The 16,965-nt window shown below is 39.9% G+C and overlaps 1 protein-coding gene across 1 annotated transcript in view; it reads right to left on the bottom strand.

Moving 5' to 3' along the window:
* Positions 1–6,344: 6,344 nt before the first annotated feature.
* Positions 6,345–16,965, bottom strand: part of NCKIPSD (NCK interacting protein with SH3 domain) — a 65,181-nt gene continuing 54,560 nt past the window's right edge. Inside the window, exons 10-12 of the mRNA XM_039345588.1 lie at positions 12,306–12,398; positions 9,700–9,872; positions 6,345–7,998 (exon numbers count right to left, since the gene is read on the bottom strand). Of these exons, the coding sequence (XP_039201522.1) occupies positions 7,795–7,998; positions 9,700–9,872; positions 12,306–12,398 (470 nt within the window). The 3' untranslated portion in view covers positions 6,345–7,794. The remainder of the gene's footprint in view (positions 7,999–9,699; positions 9,873–12,305; positions 12,399–16,965) is intronic.

Consider the following 16,965-nt stretch of genomic DNA (forward strand, 5'->3'; position numbering starts at 1 on the left):
GCCTCTCCTCAATTCCCCCTAACTGCCTATTCTCCCTGTCCCATCTCTGCTCTTTTGGCCACCCAGGACCATGCCTCGTGTGACAGTAAGCACCCCACTACTGGGGGGGGGGAAAGCTCTGGGGCTGTTTGCCACCCTGGCTCAGGGGCTACAAGTTCCTAAGTCATAGCACAAATCTACAGCTGCCCATAGAAGCCTCAGCTGCCCCAGAAGCATGGTGCAAAGCTCTGGGCTGCAAAAGCCCCTAAGTGCAGCACAAAACCCTTTGCAGTACAAAACACAGCCTGACTCAGCAGTGTGGTGCAAAGCCACAGCTGCCCCATTTCAGTTTTAGCCAAAGTTGCCCTCAAATATCACACTCTGAGACCCCTGCCACCCTGGGCTCTGCTGCCCCCAGCTGCCCTTTACTGTCTTTGGTCCTGCTGCTGAGGTATGCATGGCCTAGCACTTCGTGAGACGGCTGCTGGCTTTGGGGGGCCATTTTCTCCAGATCTCACAAAGAAACCACCATGTGTGATCTGGGGAAGAAAGCCTTGTGTGACCAGCAACTGCTTCGCATAGAGTCAAGCCAGACATGTTTGTCAGCAAAAGAGCAAGACAGGAGTAAGAAGGCCAAGATCGGATAGGCTGGCCGGGGCTGGGAAGTGCAGGGGGCTAAAAGGGCAGAGATCAGGCGAGAGGTTGAAGTGCCCATGTGATCATTAAGCATGGATGGGCTGCCAACAATATAAGACTGTGAGAACTGCAATGGCTGTGACACTGGGGACTAATTGTAAGTCCCTTAATTCAGCACTGTCATAATTTTGAACAATTGCTGAAACAAATGATTGTAAGTTAAGGACACGCATACATCCTTGAGGAAATGTATCTGACTCATTTATAAATGTCAATCCAAGTACAATATTGTTCTGGAGACTCAGGTAACAGAGCAGGTTTAGTCCACTGACTACTAATATATCAAAAACTTCAAAGTGACAAACTCCTTTCAGACAAAGTCCCTGCATTTTGTACATTAGAACCAAGGTTGTCCATATTCATTTAGCACTTCAAGAAATACCCAATGTATAAAAGGTACAAAATTTGCAATGATTAAAAAGGAAATCAAGATGTAATGGTATGTGTGAATGACCTTGGGAGATAGGAAAAAGAGTTGCAGGCTGAACAACAACTGAACAACTGCAAGGAGGTTGAGGGTTTGGTGAACTGGTGTAAGAAAAACAACTTAGTTTCAAACACTGGAAAAACCAAAGACATCATTGTCGATTTCAGAAAAAGTAGGCACAGCCACACTTCTCTGTGCATCAATGATACACCTGTGGAGATGGTTACCAGCATCCAATTCCTAGGTGTGCAGTTAACAAATAGACTGGCTTGGTCACTCAACAGTGAGACACTGGTGAAATGGGCACAGCAGCGCCTGCATGTTCTGCATCGCATGAGAAAAGCTCATCTTCCTTTCCCTGTCCTTACCACTTTCTACAGAGGGACAATCGAGAGCATCCTATCATACAGCATCACAGTCTGGTTTAAAAGTATCACTGCTTCAGACAGGAAGGCGGTGCAGAGAGTGGTGAGGATGGCTGAAAAGATTATTGGCAGTTCCCTCCCTTCCATCCAGGACATAGCACATAAGCGTTGCTTGAGCAGGGTCCACAAGATTGTCTGGGACACTACACATCCTCTTCACGACCTGTTTTCTTTGTTACCTTCTGGGAGGAGGCTGCATGGTAGAACATCCGGATTCAGTCACAGTTTTGTTCCATACAGTGTTAACCTTGTGAATTCTAAAGCTTCCTCCTTCCGTTATGTATTCAAGATGGACAATATTTAATATTTATTTGCTACGTATATGTAAGGGTGTAGGTCTATACATATGTTGTATATGGTATGTTTAATTGTGTGTTATGTATGTGTACACTTTGACAGCAAGCAACTAAATTTCATTTTTAATGTGAGCCATTGTGCCCATAGAAAAAAATGACAATAAAGGTTATCTAACTAATATGTAAAAGGTATTTCAGCTCACAGAAGGAAGGAAGATATAGGAAGCATTTCAGAAGGGACTCCCTCTAATTTCCCAGAAAGGAAAGCGGGAGAGAAATGCTTCAAACTTGCAAGATTTTGTTAATGTAACCTTACAAGAGAGATAAAGTTGGTACTCATTGTTCTGCTTCTGGTCTGTACTTCCTTGAGGAGTGTTGGAATATTCATGAGCAGGAAGAGTCATGTGGTAACTCAGTCAGCTAATGTGAAGTAAGTGCTACTGAGTCTGTGCAAAAAAGGTATTGAGTTAGGAGCTGGATTTCCAGTCTCTGGTTTGTCTCTGTATCTCTCTGGAAGAAGTCTTCATTTGTGCTATGTAAAGAAGAATGTACGGTATTGTAAATATTTTTATATGAATATAAAGAAGTTATTTTGAATCAGCTAAATGCAGTCAACTGTGAGAGCTTCTGATTTATTTTTTCACCAATAGAGAAATTAAAATTCTCTAACAAAGAGCTAACATCAAATGACATAAAAAGACTACATTGCACATATGTAGGCTAAACAGTGGCTGAAAAACACATGCACACAGAAATATATAAAGGCACCTTTACATGGAGAGCCTTTAGTTTTCCTGTATCTCCTACTAGGAAATTCACTGAGTCAACACAAGAGTCAACAGTATCTCACAAAATGCCGGGCCTGCACTATGCCAATCAAATTGTTTGGCAAGTTGTCTCCTTTGCTTTCTAACAGTTACAAAAGCATTTATCAATATATAAGCACTTGGCTAAACCTTTTCATTCTCCTGTACAATATCTTGGAGGAGCTTTATCAGGCACTTTGGCAATATTAGTACTTTCTCAACTTGTTGAAAATATTTCGCAGGTTTAGAGGAACCACACCTGGCAGACAAGCACTGCGGATCTTAGCCAATTCTAAGTGTGAAAAGAGAATAGAGGTGGGGAAAGGAAAGATAGCAGTTGCTAGCTACTCAGTATTTTATTTATTAAACAAATTTATACTGTTCCCCCAACTCATACACGGTGATTCTGGGTGACATACAGCAATGTAAAGCCCCACTTTAAAACCTCAACACCTCATCTCCTCCCCTTCCCATGGTGTCAAGCGCAATCAAACAAGCCACTTGATTGGCTTTGTATCAACCCAGGGTCCCCAAGCCCACTGACAGAACCATGTCTTCAGGACTATTTGAAAAAGTAATAAAATAGGGACTAATCTTATGTGTGGGAGAATGTGAGAGAGAGAGGGAGGGAAGGAGGGAGGGAGGGGGAGAGAGAGAGAGAGAGAGGGAGAGGGAGAGAGGGAGGGAGACTCTAGAGAAGCCTCTTCTTCTTGGTCCCAGAGAAGTATTTCCTTAATAGATGGGACCCACAATGTGCTCTGCGCTCTGGTGGGCTGGGTAGATGTAACTGGGAAAAGGCTACCTTTTAAGTAACCTGGCCCCAAGACATGTAGGGCTTTAAAGAGGATAACCAGAAGCTTGAATTGCACCCAGAAGCAAAGTGGCAATCTGTACAGTGCCTGTAAAGGAGGTGACACATGCATAAATTTGGGCTTTGGCAAAACTATCTGGGCCACTGCATTTTGAGCCAACTGAAGCTTCTGGATACTCTTCAAGATCGGGCCCATGTAAGTGGGAACATAATGGCCATAGTGCGGGTGACTTGTGAGAAGGACTAGTTGGTTCAGGAACATGCACACAACACACAGTTGTGCAAAAGCCCTCCTGGACATGATTGCCTCCCACTCCTCAAGAAGTCCAGGAGAACTCCCAGATTAAGCACCACATCTGCCTGAGGCAGTGCAACTGCAACCCCATCTATGAGCAAAGATGGTAATTCCCCACAAGCCAAAGAGCCCCAACACCCAAAGCCACTCTGTCTTGCTAGGGTTCAGTTTTAACCTTTGCTCCCCACCCAGACCTCAACAGCCTCCAGGCACCGAGAGAGGGCGACTGCAGTATCGCTTATCTGACCATGGGTGAGATGTACAGTTGAGTATCATCAGCATACTGATGACATATCTCACCCCAGAGTGGTGGAGGATCTCACCCAGCAGTTTCATACAGATGAATGGAGAAAGCACTGATCCCTGCAGGTCTTTTGCTCCTGATCAACAGCCACTGGAAACAGCCTTGGAGGAAGGAAGTAAACCGGGACAATATTGTGTCCCCCACTTCCGGCCCCTCAAGCTGTTCCAGAAAGATACCATGGTTGACGGTATCAAAAGCCAGTTAGAAGTCAAGTAGACAGATGAACTACCCCCATCTTGTTCCCGCCAGAGAGCATCATACTCAGTAGTAGCTGCTAACATCGCGAGCCAATTTCTTAAATGGAAGAACTGACAGGACAGCAATGGAAGAATTGGCCTGGAAGCAAAAAGGCAAATGCTTGAAATATTATATTTTGGGCAACAAAATTTCAAAGGCAACAGGAGTAATCATAGCTTTATTTCAGCATTGGTTCATGTTGAGATTATCGTCAGTATGTCTGAATAAATTCAGGAGGAAAGGCAAGGAATGAAGCACTTCATTAGTACAGTAACCTCTTACAGATCTAAGCAGTTCCACAAGAATCTAGATTAATTTCTGCCAGGCAAAATACTGGATAGGTCATTAGTTTGATTCATGGTGACTCTTTCCTTGCACACATTGAATTTTTGCAAAGGAAATGAGGAATTATTTGGACTGGAACAAAATAGTATTCAGGATACATTATGCTACTCATATAATACTGGTATTATGCTGTCCTAAAAATGTAAAAGTGAACCAGTTTGGTATCCTGGTTAAGACACTAGGATAAACACTGGGAAACTGTGAGAAAGCACAAAGCCAGCTGCATGACTTTAAGCCAGTCACTCACTTTCAGCCTGAGGAAGCAGGCAATGGCAAACCACTTACAAAAATCTTGCCATGAAATTGCAGGGACTAGTCAAGGCTGTTGTCAGGAGTCAACAACTGACTCAATGACACACAAACCCACATTCAGTAAAAGATCTTTTCTGACCTGATTGCTATACACTGTCAAAAATAATATTGTTTGTGCTGGATGGCCCTATAAATCCATTAAACAAACAAACAAGCGGTCAGCTTTAGCTATATATGATGTATCCAATATAACTAATCAATTTCAAAGAGTGGGTGGTTTTCTTGCTGCATTTACACATTTCATACCTGTTTTCAAGAGTAAATTTAGAAAGATGGAAAACCCACATGGAAATCAGCTTTATTTTCCAGACTCACAAATTATTCCTTTGCTATCAGGGCTACCAATTACATAGCTACACAACATGGCGCAAATCTATTTCATCTTATACATTGATAATACATTTTGAAGAGTAAGTTCAAAACACATCACATTTTTGCCTGGATTTGCAATGTTTAAAAAAACCCACATAACATTTCCATGAGTTTTTGTGTTCAGTTTTCTAACCAGGTTGGATTGTCCTGTAGGACATGGCTATTCCACACTCACTTTTGCCCAGGCCATGCTGAATGAATCTTCATAGTGTTATTTTTGATCAGAATTCTAACTGAATGACAAACTGGCCCTTCACCATTTTGCTCCCCCTTGTACAAACATTGCTGGCGATGGGAAGAAGAGAACAAAGAGGGGATTATAACAGAGCTTTTCTTTTCCTAGGATGAAATAAGTCTAGGCTGCAGTCTCAATTCACAGAGAGCTGCCCCCCAAATAAACAGTGCTGGTGTGAAACGTCTTACAAGGCTGGCTCTTCTTAATTTTACCACCCCACACTTCTGTTTAAAAAGAATTCTATGCCACACTTCTGTTTAAAAAGAATTCTATGGTTTTAGGTGGCTTAAAAAATATAGGTATGTGGCCTAACATATTTTTAAATAGGACGAACATGAAAGGGAGAGTAAGGAGATGGCATGCATCTAAATAAGCAGCAGTTCTGTTTTCCTTTTGCTACCTGAAGGTCCAAATAAAAGTTTAAATGGTATAGGCTTTCCTGCTTGAGCAGGGGGTTGGACTAGATGACCTCCAAGGTCCCTTCCAACAACTTCTTCTTCTTCTTCTTCTTCTTCTTCATCATCATCATAATAATATTGTATTCACAATGCTGATGCATTAGGCTAGCCCAGAGGTAGGCAACCTCGGCTCTTTTATGACTCATGGACTTCAACTCCCAGAATTCCTGAGTCAGCTGACTCAGGAATTCTGGGAATTGAAGTCCATGAGTCATAAAAGAACCAAAGTTGCCTACCCCCGGGCTAGCCAGACAGTAGTATTGTAGTAGAATGTAGCCATTCATAATACACACCCACAACACGCTGCAATCCAGAAACACTCTAGAATGAGACAAGAATCAGGAAATGTTTTTCTCTGTGGACTACATTTATTTGATTCTATGAAAATACAAGTCCCTTTCAACATTCACAAGGAATTTGATTCTATGAAAATACAAGTCCCTTTCAACATTCACAAGGGATATATATATATATATCTCTACTTGAAAGACAGAAAATGGCAGAGGCTCCCTAGATGGAAATCGTTGTCAAATAAATGCCTTTTTCTAAGGAACTGTTTCAAATTTACTCCTGCATCCATTAGATTTACAGAGGTTATCCAATGTTTCCAGTTTAAATTCAGGCTACTACTACAGCAACAGTTACAAAGCTCTTATTTACCCACTATGAAGAGCTGTGGCAGCATGCATGTTTATTGAGATAGTGCAGCCCTAGTCTGTCAAAGGCTCTCAGTGGGAAAGGGGGCAAATCCATTTCGCAGCAGATCTGGAGGAATTAGATAAAGAAGACTTCTCCCAACTTGTGCATATTAAGGAGTAGCGGTAGCAGACATCAGGCTCAGGTAGCTTTTCGAACATAAAAAAGATAAAGCTAGGCAGAACCAATTGCTACTAAGCTCAAGGCAAAAAACACCCGCAGGCTGATAGCGCACTGTGCGTTGCCATTTACACACACTCCTCATATGTGCAGTGCCAAAGGCAAAAAAGCGGCACATACCAGGAAAGAAGCAATGTTTTTCAAAGAGGGTACGCCTTAACGGTGAGACTAAGTAGCAGGCTTTTTGAAGGATCTCTTGCTGCAGTGCCTGGAGAATCAGTATTCTTGTCCTTGGGCAAGTAACTCAAAACGTAAACACTACTGCGTTAAGCGTTTAAGACGAGCGGGTGCTTGCTCGGATTAGGGTCATGAATGCAGTTTGGCACGTTGAACCCATACAGGTATATATGGATCAGAAAACTCACTGGGCACATCAGGCGAAGCAACTAGTTTCTCCTTCACTAGCACAGTAGCAACTTTGCACTAGATGTTGCAGACACAAAATTACTGAAGCATGTTGTTCAGATCATTCGCCTACTTCACTTTGTAGCTAGCTGCGGGACAACAAATGCGTGGAGAGACAATTATGACAGAGACTTCTTGTTTTGCGATCCTAAGGACAGCATGAAGTTATTTAGATCACCCTTGTCCTTTTTTTAGTGCAAAGATCACCAGGGAGATAATAATAATATTCTCCTGCTTTCAATCAAATCATGCCAATGGCACCTAAAAAGCCAAATCCCCCTCTAATCTGTAAAGTCTCCCCCAGCCCCAGTCACAGACCTAGAAAGGCCATCTTTAATGCACTTCCCGTTAGTGGGCATCTATGTGGAACCTTCCTTTGTTGGGCCTTTTAATACACCCTCGAAACTCCAGGGCTCAATTGAAGGTCTAATAAGGCAGGAGCTCTAGTGGGAAGAATGGGAAAGACATAGCCACAAAAGGTATTTCTATTCCACACTATTCTTCCCTTCAATCAATTAGCTGGCTCCCGGAGCTATCTCTGGAAACGCTTTATAAATCTCTTGGATTATCATTTTGTCCATCTGGCACTGCTGACTGTCTTCTGCTTCCACCATGATGCGCTGCAAGGTCCCCTGCAGGTCAGTTACACGGTGTTTATGCTGCAGGTATGGGGTAGTCCGCATGATAGCGTGCATCAGAGACAGGTACTCCATTCGCAGCTGTAAGAGCAGAAGACAGTGGAAACATTTTGAGAAAGAAGAGAAACTGGAGTGGGGGCAGCCTTCTGGAAAGGCAAATACTTTGGAAAGAGTCAGTCCTTGTAAGGGCAGGAACTCCTTCAGAAGCCATTAGAATAGACTTGAAAGAGTTCTTGAGTGGTCCTTGTTTTCATGTTCATCTAGATAAATGGGTGATTTTTTTCCCTCAAAGTAGTTTGAGGGAGCCATTTGGCTGGATTGTTTTTCATATTTACTTAGGCTGTATGATAAAAAAGGAACTAAAAGTTATATTGAGATTTCCCTTTCAAGCCCTTCTCTCTCTTTGAAAGAAAAATACATGGGCTCAATGTCAACTCCCCATTTCCACCCAAATCCAGATTTTGAGGCAGCTGATAATCTATAAAGGACAGCTGCAATCCTCATGGTTCACCTGTCACAGGGCAATCACAGAGTGAACTCCCAAAACATAGCAGTTAGTCGCTTGCATTTATTAGACTAGAAATGTAGACTTTAAAACATTTGAGCTGAATCTGTCACTTAGAATGTTCATCCTTCAGACACATTCTTTAAAAAAATATTCCAAATCATTTTATTTAGGATGCACAATCATACCAGATTCATATTCCCTACAATGAGACTGAGAATCAAAGACATCTGTACCCATTTAAGATTTCTTTTGCATATGCTATGAAGACGTTGGGTCCTTTCAAAGGGAGTATTCTGAGCTGTAACATCTTTAAATCCATTATGGCTTCATATTTTAGTGGTGACATCTTTTAATTGGCTTTTGGGGGCAATGCTGAACCTACATCATTAATGTAATTCTATATACTATTACTACCAGAAAGGGTATTTCTGATACCCAGCAAGTGTAAATTTAGAGTACAATTATTTGTAGGCAGTAATTCCAAGATATAAATAAAAATAAATGTTACTGGATATTTCATGCAAGTTAAACTTATCATTGCTTTAGTTAGATTGCAACTGCCCTTGATTTTTACTTTAAGAAAAGAGTACAATGTATAGGATTGCATTGGTTAAATGCCCTTAAAGTTGCTTTATTATATACATTTGTGTTTCCTTTAAATAACATTTTGAAAAGGGAAGAAAAAGAACAGTTTACTTATATGTTCAGCAAGAAATTGTATCCCAATCATTCCTCCATTAAGAAAAGGAAAATCTTCTACTGGCACTGAAGAAAATCTCTTCTTGTTCTTTTTATTTCCTCTGTCTCAGCTACATGGGAAAAGTTCAAGAATGGAGCAAGCAATTAAAACTTCCTCTCCGTGTGCAAAGTGGTCCTAATTTGAATCAAAATCCTGTGCATGTCACTTTAGGTAATTAGGCACATAATTAATGCAATTTGTAGCCTGACTATTGCCTACTATAGAAATTTAATTTAATTTAAACCTAAATGAGATCTTATTAATCTATTCAACTCTGTAGATATGAGACTACTATACATGCTTTAGAACAGCCTCTGGCTCTCCAGATGTTCCTGAACCACAATCCTTCATCACTGATTGTGCTGACTAGGGCAGCTGGAGTTGTAGTTTAGTGATATTGGAGACCACTTATTCCTTTCCCCATTCTAAAGCAGAGAAGAGAGAGAAGCTTCATGTACGCCCCAAACATTCATCTCGTAATGTTTTCTCTCTTGAGGAGAAAGATCTAGAACTACCTTTCCTCCTGTAGGTTTACCTTTTCTCCAGGGGAGAGATCCGAAATCTGTCGCACAATTATGTCAATCATTACCATCATGTCTGTGTGGTAGAAGATGCTCGCTGTGTCCTTGCAAGCAAAGATGTCTTGAAGAAATTTCAACACAGAATGTGGAGGCTGGGGCTGATGTTTAAAGATGCATATAGGATCATCTGGTAAAAGGATAGAAAGGGGGATATATTCTGTCATGCGCTGCTACTTCTCATTTAGGTAAAAGGGAGCCACTTACTCCATAAAACACGGTACAGGCATTACGCTAGTATTTGTTCAGACCAATCCAGCAAGGATTTTGGAAGGAAGTGTGTGCATGAATGAGCAATGCAGGCAGATCAAATACTTCCAAGCCACAGCTTACATCCTTTTATTAAAGAAAATTATTCCAGAGAGGAAACATTAGATAGAGTTAACTGACTCCAGCTACAATGACAGCAGATGTATCAATAAAGCATAACATTTTGTGTGCTTTTTAATTATCCAGGTTAATTGTCTGAAAGAGAACATTTCGGCTCATGAAACTCTTCTGATATTAAAATATTTCTGGTGGAAGGAGCTACATTTACTCAAGTTTCTTCTTGTGCAACATTTCCCTTTTCCAGCAGAATCTCCTTGAGATCTTTGACAATTTCTGGGGTCTTTACTGATAGCCAGATGATGGGATGAAAAGGGAGAGGTTTTTTTTGTTTGTTTGTAGTGCTAAGCTTTGGAGCAGCTAAAGTCACTCTCTCTCAGCCCTAAGAAGGTGGCAATGACAAACCATCTCTGATATCTTGCCAAGGCCTTGACCAGGGAGTCACCAGGAATCAACCCTGACTTTAAAGCACACACACACAAAAGTAATTGAAATAATTTATTTTAAATAATTTTAAATGGGTCAATAGGATCCCTTAATTCAAATTTATATTCTATTCTACAACATATTCTACAACATATTTATAGGCTGTCAATCTTTGCCTTTCCTGGCAATAAAACTATATTCATTAGCCTCTCTCTCCGATACATAATTTTCTACAGCCAGGACCCTGAGCTTTCCTTAAACCTGTCCTTCAATTCATACTTTCGAAAACCCTTTTCTCCTCAGTTCCTCTGTCCATTTGAGGTATAAACTGGAGATGCCAATATCAGTAGAGTACAATAATCATGTAGGGTGCTTGGATTTTTTACAGAACCTAATTTAGAACTACAGTATCTTTCTTTTTCCTACCTAAAGTGATGGGAATCCACAGTACTGGTTTAGTGTAATTTTGGCCACTGAAATCTAATGTCAAAATTCTCTTTTTCATTGAACAATATTGGTATAAGTGGACTACTAAGATGTGTAAATGGGCAAAAAGTGGGTACCTGGCCCTTCACTGCAGAAAATCAGTCTATTTTTTAAGATATGGACTGAACAGCTGTAACATTTCATTTGCCCAATAATAGTGTTTCAATACTCCATTTGGTTTCTATTTGAAAAAATATGAAACCAATGTATATATTCCATGATGTTAAAAAACGTGAATTTTTTTCTACTGGGGAAGCAAAACATCTCTAAAGAGACTTCTAGAGAAAAAATTAATTTGTTACTCAATATTCAGTGGATTCTTCAAAGAATGGACATTTTGGCCATGGAATAAATTAAAGCTCTGTTGAGTAATATAAAACTAAAATCAGCTCTTGGCTGGCAATACGAAAAGAACACAATTTTCATTTTGAAAAGAACTTAAACCAAAAATAAAAGAACCTATTAATCTGCAAGCAAAATAATTTGTTTTAATTTTTCCTTTGTTTTAAAACGAATATACACTTATCTTTCACACACAAACAAATGTAGCCTTTCTGCTCCTAAAGGCATTAAACCGCACAAAGCTTTGTGAGGAAAACATGGATACAATGGTATTAGGCTGTCTAGAAGTAAGGCTTTCCAGATTTTAAATGAAGTGCTTTTCTATAGGCTCTGTAGATTCAGGAGATTAACACAGTGCTCACTGCTGGAAAAAGTAATCCGTGGTTAAACTAATTGAAATATGAAATGGGAGGATTGGGTGGGGGACAGAAAAGGATTCTCTAAGAAGCCAAACTGTAGCTTTCTTATGGCATACAAAGCATATATGGGGAAATAAATCAAGCTATCATGCTGCTCATTTCCTGGGACTGGGAAATTTCACTGGGTGTAGATCATTATCTTCATTGGAAGTCAATGACCAAACTTGTCTGATAAAACTTATGAAGGAAGAAAGCAGAATGTAGCTGGTTTTCATAACCATCAGGAGTGGATGTTCAAGAAGAACAGATAGTCCTCTTTTTGGTTACACATATTAGGAACCATGATCCCAGTGTTGCTGGGTTGAACTCTACACGGACAAATGATTTAGGTAGCCATTTAAAAGCAGACAATTTTAATGGAAACCAAGCCAGCATTTCAGCAGGTCAGTGTCTTGAATGCAAATGCTGGATTCGTTTTCCTGACCCAGACCTTTTAAAAAGCAGAAACCTCCTGGAATTGAGAGGCTGTTTCCCAATCTTTCTCTGCCTCTAGTTTCCTAGATCAACTCTCCCATTAGTTCTGTCTCAAACTGGACAAATAATAAAACAGCAAGATACCTCACCTCCACGATTCAGAAGCAGTAGCAGCTTTTCTGTAAATGTTTTGATATTAGAGTGCTTCTTCACAGTAACCATGATCACATTATGCTCTGGAACTGAGAAACAAGAAGAGGGTTTATTAGAGATAGCTATCTGTCTGCCTGCTTCATTACTTCAGTTGACTGAAGCACATCCTGGGCTGAGTCTGATCCTGAGGTTGTTATTGTTAAGGAAGTAGACGGGGTTCTTAGATCATCTCAATGTCAGATCCTTATCTCTCCAGGCTAGCCAAAGCTGCTTGGTGAAACCTGTGATTTGGTCTAGTTGGCAGTCTTTCAGATCTGCCAACTAAACTTTGAGAAGGATCAGTTTTGCTATCCCTTAAAGAGTCAGCAGTCTGCTCTGTCCTTAAGAAGCCATTCCTAGAGTCAACCATTTTGGACAATTTGCACCCTGTTTATAACCATTCCTTTTTAGAGAAAGTGATTGCTTTGTAGCTTCACAGGGCTCTGTTTCAAATTACCTGAACCCTTTCCAGTAAGGTAGAACTGAAAGAGCATTAGTTGTACTTGTAGATTACATCTGAAGGGAACAGAATGGGAGTAGTGCATTTATTCTTGCTCTCTTTGATCTCCCATCATAAACCATGGTATAATTCTGGACTGACTCAGGATAGATGGGGGTAGGAATTGGGAACATGGAATTATGCTAGTTCTTCTCTTTCTTCCAGGATCTGCCCCATGAATCTTCTTGTGTGGGATGCCTCAGGGCTTGATGTTCTCCTCATTCTTATTTAATATCTACATGAAGTTATCAGGTGAAGTCATCAACAATATAGAATAAGGTATCATTAATATGCTAATGATACTCAGCTAAGTATCTCCATCCCTGGCCAGCCAAGAGATGTTGTTGAGGTTCTGTCTCAGCACCTGGCGTTTGTGGAGGTCTGAACAGGCTTCACTTCAACCCTAGCAGGAAGAAGTGCTGTGGGGGTTAGGATCTCCTGGGTCAATGATTTTCCATCTTTAGTTCTAGATGGAGTTGCACTGCTCCAAACAGAACTGTTATACAGTTTGGAGATCCTTCTTGACTCCTGTCTGAAGAGCAGATGGCAGCCATGGCCAAAGGTCCTTTATAGTACTTTGTATTGTATACCAATTGCACTCTTTCTTGAATCAGTTGATTGTTCATACTTTGGTCACCTCCCAAGTGGATATGCACTGTATATGGGTCTTTAAAAACCAACCAACTTAACTATGACTAAGTTTAATTATGATATCCCTCTATCGAACCAGCTCCTGAATCTTTTATCAGCCTGGAACACATAACTGCATCTATTCTTTATTTGTACAGTTCTACAAGTCAACAACATTTTTTTTTAAATGTGCATTTTTGTCATTATTGATTCCATATTGATTTTATTTATTGAAGGAGTTAATTGATATATAGAACCTGAGCATTATTCATTCTCAAAAAAACAAGCAGGTAACTGTAAGTTGTAAATGAGATGAAACAGAATATTATAAAATAAATTTCATAATAAATAAATAAAAAATAAACCTTAACTCTCATTTTAAGAGTCATAGAACAAAGCACAGAAAACTAAGCCACAGAAACTTTGATAAATTAATGCAAAGTGCTTGAGTTTCATTATTGTTTTAATTTCAGAACAGGCAACCTGGTTGTACAATGTTCATCAGGACTTACTCAGGACTTTTCCAATTTGAATATGCTCTAGCACATTTTGCATTACCACAATATATCCTTTAAAAAATGCTATTTTGGCATCGATTGGCTTATGCTGTGGAATTGTACATGAAGACTTACATCATGACAAACGAGCTGAAATGTTTCTAACTTTCCAAGTCAAAGTTATTCCCCCAAATATTTAAAAAAACTAAGCTGACCTACTCTTTTTTTATTTCAGCTAGAAAGAAGTATGTAGAAAGAGCACAACCAATGCCCCACAGTGGTGACCCACTGGTATTGCTTCTCCTTTAGGAATCTATCTTGCGTCATACACCCTGGGCATGGCTTTTACAGAACCTGCACAAAGATATAGTAACAGATGACGGTATGCTGGACAGTGCCAGCAGCCATCCTTCCTGTCTGTAAAATACTGTTTTAAGTGTTGTTCTTGTTTTGCATACCATCTTAAAATCAAAAGACTAATGGTAACGATATTAAAGACGAACCAGCAAGATGGCTTTCCCTCACCTTGGTCTGAAGGAAAGATTTTTAGCAGGATTTTGTTAAGGTTATGCTTTGATTCAGAGTTTTTTGTGTTTTATTTCTTAACAACGCCCTGCCACTTTTTAAAATTGTTTCAGTAAATATTTATATTTACTTGGTATTTTTAATACATTTATGAGTAGGGCTTTGATGATGGCTCATTTTGATTCAGAAGTTCCTTCGTTCTCTGTATATATGCATTCATGGGCATACTTATATAGCACAGAAGTCTTGTGTTTGACTATGTGTACAAAAACAGGAAGAGAGGCTGATCATTTGTTACTGATCTTTTTTTTGCTGTTAGAATTTGCAATGTCCCCCAGATATTTTAGGCAGTCATTTCAAATACATTTTAATTAAATACTGTGCTTCCATCAGTCGGTCAGAGTAAGATTACAAGAGCAAATTCGTGAGACTCAATATACCCTGTATACAAAGTCCAAAGCAGGTCACTAAGACTTCTGTCAAGGAAGTCCATGTAGCATCTTGAAGTACCTGGATATAAAGCAGACTTTTCAGGCATTAAAATGGATTCAGAAGAATCAAGATAGAGCAGGGGTTCTCAACCTTGGCAACTTTAAGACTTGTGGACTTCAACTCCCAGAATTCCTCAGCCAGTTGAAGTCCACAAGTCTTAAAGTTGCCAAGGTTGAGAACCCCTGAGATAGAGTGTTTTATTTAAACACTGACACAATGGCCCAGTAAAGAGAATGAGCATCTTCTAATGAGTGCCTGATTAGGAGAAGTTTCAGTTTTCCACTGTATCACAAACAGAAAAGAATATTTCCCAAAGCTGTGTAGTCCTGCAGATGTGACTGGCTAATTTCTAATTAAGACGCATAACGAAGGAAGAAAGATAATGAATAAAAGAGCAAAGAAAGTGAACTGGATCAGGTCACATGATTAATTCTGTATGTCAAGGGAAAAAAACACACATCACCATCCAAATACTAATGATGTTTTCCTTATCTATATGACAAGCTGCTGGATATAATAAGTGGTTTTTTTTATTCCTTCCTCCATCAAAATGATGCAATGTGGGATGGCATCATTTATAAATGCATTAAGCAATTAAGATATGACAGCTAACATGTGACAGTGTAAGAACTTGCCAAATTGCTTGGGATTAAGAGGTAAAACGACATCAGAGCATAATGTGTCTTGCTTTTTTTTTTTTTTTTAAATAAAGCTTGCAATCACTACCAGCCAGAATAAGTTAAGCTGCTTCCCAAAAGGTTTTCAGCCTGGCCAGAATATGAAAGAGCAGTACTTTCCAGAAGAAAGTACTATCCAATAGAGTATCTTTGTAAAAGAGACTCCAATGCTTCTACAGTTAATGAGATTCACAAGGCACAGCAAGGGATAAGCAGAAAATCTGCCACTTGCTAAAAGGAGGAAGAGGTTAACTGCAGAATTACACTGACAGGAGTCTTGTGAAGTGCTCTCTCCCTTAAAACAGAGGTTACTGAAGTTTTAACCCATGCAACTCAGGCTTTTTACACACCAGCAGGACTGTGAAGTGGTATTATAACATGGAAGGTGGTCCCGTGCTAAGCAGAACTGATATCTTATCTCACTATTACAACTCTGAATTTCTAGTTGCAAAATGAAAGATTATGGGACCCACGCTCTTCCACACATGCTTTAGTCATATGGGAAAGCAGCAGAAGCAAAAGGACCTCTGATTCAAGATGAATCATTCCTATGGGATGAGAATGAAATGACTGCACTGTAATACATTAATGAGGGTACAGGAGTACACAATAGCCTGTCAAAAGGCTAATTAAGAGGTGACATGACAGGGGCTTATAAATAATCATGTGCGCAATTAAAAGAGAAAACGCTTCTTCACCCTCCCCTCAAAATACTAGAACATAAATTTATTTCATGAGTGCTGGATTCAGATTAAAGATATAGTTCTTAATTTACAATATAGTTAATTGTAGAATATGGTGGCTGCCATAGACTTCAATGGATTCAGGCGAAGTCATGAGGAACGTAGCTACCTAGTTATGATGGGGATGTAATCATATCCAGGGTTAAAGGCAGTGTGCTTCTGCCCAGTAATTTTTGTTTTAATTTTGAAGCCTGAGGAAGCTATACATGTGCAGCCTTTGCACAAGGAGAAATTCTCTTACAAAGCAATTTTCTATCTCTAGATAAAAATATTTGGGGGGAGAAAAGAGGTATTTAGGAATAGGAGAGGATGGCAACAATACTCTGAGTGGGGAGGAACAGACGCAGGCTCAATCCAGCCAAGACTGAGTGCTGTGGCTGTTTGGACTCCTAGGATCTGAATTCTTTTTTTCACTTTTTGTCTTGGATGGGGTGGGACTAGCATGTAACTTGAGGGTCTTCCTTAAGTCACAGTTATTGCTTCAATAGCATTATAAAGGTGCAGTGTGTTTGTCCCCTGGTTTACATTTGTACAAATAGGATTACATGGGAGAA

This window comes from Crotalus tigris, unplaced genomic scaffold, assembly GCF_016545835.1.
Source record: "Crotalus tigris isolate CLP2741 ecotype Arizona unplaced genomic scaffold, ASM1654583v1 scf7180000017964.494433, whole genome shotgun sequence".
Taxonomy (NCBI): Eukaryota; Metazoa; Chordata; class Lepidosauria; order Squamata; family Viperidae; genus Crotalus; species Crotalus tigris.